The sequence below is a fragment of the Octopus bimaculoides genome, unplaced genomic scaffold (genome assembly GCF_046866305.1).
Source record: "Octopus bimaculoides isolate indiv1 unplaced genomic scaffold, ASM4686630v1 contig118, whole genome shotgun sequence".
Lineage (NCBI taxonomy): Eukaryota > Metazoa > Mollusca > Cephalopoda > Octopoda > Octopodidae > Octopus > Octopus bimaculoides.
The window spans coordinates 22,501-27,500 of record NW_028315368.1 but is presented as its reverse complement, the minus strand read 5'-3'; the positions used below and the strand labels follow the sequence as shown (position 1 = coordinate 27,500).

At 44.0% G+C, this 5,000-nt stretch overlaps 1 protein-coding gene across 1 annotated transcript in view; it reads right to left on the bottom strand.

Moving 5' to 3' along the window:
* Nucleotides 1–5,000, bottom strand: part of LOC106868279 (uncharacterized) — a 41,851-nt gene that overhangs the window by 25,028 nt on the left and 11,823 nt on the right. Inside the window, exons 7-9 of the mRNA XM_089346723.1 lie at nt 4,819–4,893; nt 3,883–4,025; nt 1–2,753 (exon numbers count right to left, since the gene is read on the bottom strand). The exon at nt 1–2,753 is cut by the window's left edge and continues 40 nt beyond it. Coding sequence (XP_089202849.1) covers nt 1–2,753; nt 3,883–4,025; nt 4,819–4,893 — 2,971 coding nt within the window. The remainder of the gene's footprint in view (nt 2,754–3,882; nt 4,026–4,818; nt 4,894–5,000) is intronic.

The window sequence follows — 5,000 nt, the reverse complement described above, 5'->3', positions numbered from 1 at the left end:
CGTCTCCTTCCCTGTCTGGAAGTTTCTTCTCAAGTCTGACCCCTTCACCGCTCGTTCTCCTTGTTTTTCTGCCAACATCTTTCGACTCGTTCGTCTCTTCACCAATCAAACTCCCTTCCCTGTTACTCTCTTTCAACCCACTTTTTCCTTCATTTTCTTTCCTTTTTATCACTTCTTCATCATCTGCTTTCAACCTCCTTCGTTCACCTTCATTTCTAATGCTATCAGCACTCGTTCTTCTTGTCTTCATTCCCGTCACATTCTTTAACTCATTCCTAATAGTTTCAGGTGAATTTTCCATCTGATTTCTTTCAGTCCTCGCATTTCCTCCTTCAACTTTTGTATTCACCATATTTTTCCCCTCTTCCATCAATTTCTCTTTCCCTTTTCTCGTTCCTTCCTCACTCGTTCTTCTAGTTTCCTTCCTCGAATCACCTCCCACCATTTTCCTATCTTTTTCATTCAAATTTTCTTTCCCAACAAGCTTGTTTCCCCTACTTACTATATCACTCTCAATCAACCTGCCTTTTCCTTCATCATTTCTCATTCCTTCCTCACTCGTTCTTCGAGTTTCCTTCCTCGAATCACCTCCCACCATTTTCCTATCTTTTTCATTCAAATTTTCTTTTCCTTCGTGCACCTTTTCCTTCTTTTCTCCTTCAACTTCTATCAATCTCTCGTTCTCTTCTCTCCTCAATCCTTCTTTACTCATTTTTCTTGACTTATTCCCTAAACTTCCACTCAACTCATTGCTTTTTCTTTCAGTCTCTTTCAGCCTCTTGTCCCCTTCTCCTTTTTCATCCCCTTCTTCACTCGTTCCCTTAATTTCACTCCCTAAAGCCAGTCTTATCTTCTTACTATCATTTTCATTTGAATTTTCTTTCCTACCTTGCCCATTCATCTTGCTCTCTCCTTCAATTACTTTCATTCCCTTTGTCCCTTCTGCTGTCAATCTCTTTATTCCTTCTTCCCCACTCATTCTTCTAGTTTCCTTCCCTGAAACTCCTCCCACCATTTTCCTATCTTTTTCATTCAAATTTTCTTTTCCTTCGTGCACCTTTTCCTTCTTTTCTCCTTCATCTTCTATCAATCTCTCGTTCTCTTCTCTCCTCAATCCTTCTTTACTCATTTTTCTTGACTTATTCCCTAAACTTCCACTCAACTCATTGCTTTTTCTTTCAGTCTCTTTCAGTCTCTTGTCCCCTTCTCCTTTTTTATCCCTTTCTTCACTCGTTCCTTTAATTTCACTCCCTAAAGCCAGTCTTATCTTCTTACTATCATTTTCATTTGAATTTTCTTTCCTACCTTGCCCATTCATCTTGCTCTCTCCTTCAATTACTTTCGTTCCCTTTGTCCCTTCTGCTGTCAATCTCTTTATTCCTTCTTCCCCACTCATTCTTCTAGTTTTCCTTCCTGAAATATCTTGTAATATTTTCTGATCTTTTTCATTCAAAAGTTCTCCATCTTGTTTCTTCATCTTCTTTTCTCCTTCAATCTCTTTCAGTTTCTTTGTCTCTTCTTCTTTCAACCGTTTTTGCTCTCTTTCTTTCCTCCCTCCTTCCTTCCCATCTTTTTCATTCAAATTTTCATTCATACCTTGCTCTTTCCCTCTGCTTTGCATCACACGCTCTGTCAATCTCTCCTTCTTCATTCCTTCTTCACTCTTTCTTCTATTTCCTTCTGCTGAAACTTCTCCGAACATTTTCCTATCTCTTTCACTCAAATTTTCTTTCTCCTTTTCCTTCATCGTCCCATTTCCTCCTTCAGACTTTATCAAACTCTCCTTCACATCCTTCTTTCTCACTACTTCCTCATTCATTTCTTTCATCTTCTTCCCTAAACCTTCATTCAATCCTCTCCTCTCATTCTCAGTCAAACTTTCTTTCACAACAGACTCCTTCATCCTATTTTCTCCTTCAAACTCGGTCAATTTTGCTTTCTCTTCCTCTTTTCTCATTCCATCCTTATTCATTTTTCGTGACTTCTTCCCCAAACCTTCATTCAGTTCCCCTCTTTCATTCTCTGTCAATTTTTTCTTCCAGTTTCGCTCATTCGTCCCACAATTTCCTTCTTTTCCTGTCGATCTGCTTTCTCTCCTTTCCTTCCAAACAAAATCTTTCACTTCCTTCCCCCTCCCACTTCTACTAACACTTTCTCCTTCTTCTCCCTTTCCTCCTACTTCTCCTTCTACAACCTCCCACTTCTTACTGCCTTTCACCTCCTCCTCATCCTTCAAACACCTCCAATTTTTCTTCTCCTCTACCTTCCCCTCTCTTGATCTCCTCTTATTTTTATCCTCTTCCTCCTCATCCTCCTCCTTCAGTATCATGCTCTCTCCCTCCACCTCCAACTTCTTCCTATTCACCGCTTCCCCCTTCAACTTCCTTCTTCTTCCTTCCTCTCCCTCCCACTCCCTCTTATTATTCTCCTCTTTCCCCAACTTCTTCACATCCTTCTCCTTCTCCCCATCCTTATCTTCCTCCTCCTCCTCCACCTCCTGCTTCTGCAACTTTCTCATACCTTCCTCTCGCCCCACTCCCTCACCCTCTACCTTCAATCTTCCTTTTCTTTCCTTCTCCTCCACCACCAACTCCTCCTCTCTCTCTCTGTCTCCTCCCCCTACAGCCAATCCTGCTGACACAGCACCTACATCCGGACTCCCACCTACTTCTCCGACCACATCCCTCTCGCCTATAGCCTGACTCAGCCGCAGTGCATCTTGTTGCGCCGTCTTCACATATTGGCACCGAGCACTGCAATAGAACGCGACAGAATGAGTGTTTCAGAAATAGAGAGCACATGGAGAGGCGTGACCATGTGGTAAGAAGCTTGCTTCCCAACCACTTGGTTCCAGGTTCAGTCTCAGAGCGTGGCACCTTGGACAAATGACTCCTACTACAGCATGGGGCTGATTAAAACCCTGTGAGTGGATCTGGTTGCTGAAAACTGAAATAAGCCCATCGTATAACCAGGAGATGGATCTTACACCATATTGCATATAGTCATAGAGAGTGATCTAGCTTGTAACAGGCCTTGTTTTGGGCATGTGGTACTGATAAGTCACAATAGTGATGAAACATCAATGTCCATCGTTCCTGAATGGGACCTAATACAAGTTATCTTGCTTGTCGATGACTTCCAGGCACTTTAACACCTAATGCACTGATAAGAATACCTTCTCTTACACCTATAAGCGCAGCCTAGCCACGAACTACCAAAACACATACTGTGTGTATGTGTGTTCAATATTGTTTACATCCCTCAAGATGCTTTTAACTAATATTTGAATATATATTGCCCACGGCTGCTGGAGTCTGAGGGGTCATCTGTAAAGCGAAGTGCTAAGGGGTGAACACGCCAGATCAGTCCTGATTGCCCTCTACCCAGATCTAAAAGATGGGATGGTCACAGGTGGAACGTCTCTGATCATAAGTTTGCCTGAATCAGGCTTTACCTGGGGTTAAACAAAAACAACTACAGCCTCTAATATTAACTACTATACTATACATGAGATAATGTAGTCCTAGATACACTATGCCTGAATAAAAGACAGGATGGTCACAAGTGGAACGTCTCTGATCATAGGTCTGCCTGGATCAGGCCTTACCTGGGGTTAAACAAGAACAACAATAGCCTCTAATACTAACTCTTATACTATACATTAGATAATGTAGTCCTAGGTACACTATGCCTGAATAAAAGATGAGATGGTCACAGCTAGGACGGCTGTGATCATAGGTCTGCCTGGATCAGAACTGACCTAGGGTTAAACAACAACAACTATAGCCACTAATACTAACTACTATACTATACATTAGACAATGTAGTCCTAGATACACGGTGTCAACATCCTGAAACACATCAAAAGCACAGGGTACTTACCAAAATCTGCGATAGGCTCTTTGTATCTTGGTCGCTGCTGAGGTGCGCTGCCTCGTTTGTGCCATTTCTAACTGCTCCTGCTTCGATGTTTCCAGCTGTTGTTTCCACTCCAGCAGTTGAGCCGTGAGGTCATCCAGTAATTTCTTGAGAAGACAAGGATAGCGGTTAAAGAAAGATCACAAGGATTGCCAAGGGTCAAGGTGGGTGACTTGCTCAGACCAAAATATCATTCACCGTCAATGGCACCTGTGCCCAGCATCGCCTTCCTGGCACTTGTGCCAGATGGCACGTGTAAAGTCATTCGAGCGAGATCGTCGCCAGTGCCGCCGAACTGGCTCCTGTGCAGGTGGCACGTAAAACACACCATTTCGAGCGTGGCCGTTGCCAGTACCGCCTGACTGGCCCTCGTAGGATTTTCAAGCGAGATCATTGCCAGTGCCCCTGGACTGGCTCCTGTGCAGGTGGCACGTAAAATACACCATTTTGAGCGTGGCCGTTGCCAGTACCACCTGACTAGCCTTCGTGCCGGTGGCACGTAAAAGCGTCCCCTACACTCTCGGAGTGGTTGACATTAGGAAGGGCATCCAGCTGTAGAAACTCTGCCAAATCAGATTGGAGCCTGGTGTAGCCATCTGGTTTCACCAGTCCTCAGTCAAATCGTCCAACCCATGCTAGCATGGAAAGCAGACGTTAAACGACGATGATGAGGATCATCATCATTTAACTTCCATTGTCCATGCTGGCATGGGTTGGACGGCGATGATGATGATGATGGTGATGGTGATGGTGAACACACCCACCAAATCCAGAATATCCCCCCGCCCCCAAGACTCAGTCGTTTATAAACCCTTCCCACCCACCTACAACGAGGGGTGGGTGTACAGAGTCGTAAATAGGGGTAGCACTAAGAGGGTGGCGTTCTGGCTGTGGCCTCACCTGTTGGTCAATTAGGTCAGCCTCTACTTCCGACTTGTAGTCTTCTTCCCATTTGCGGACGGCTTCGGTCTTGGTCTATGCAAAGAGAACAAAGAATATGTGTTAGCTGACTGTGTGTGTGTGAGTAAGTTTGTGTGTGTGTGTGTGTGTGTGCATTGGTGTATATGTGTGAGAGGAATGGA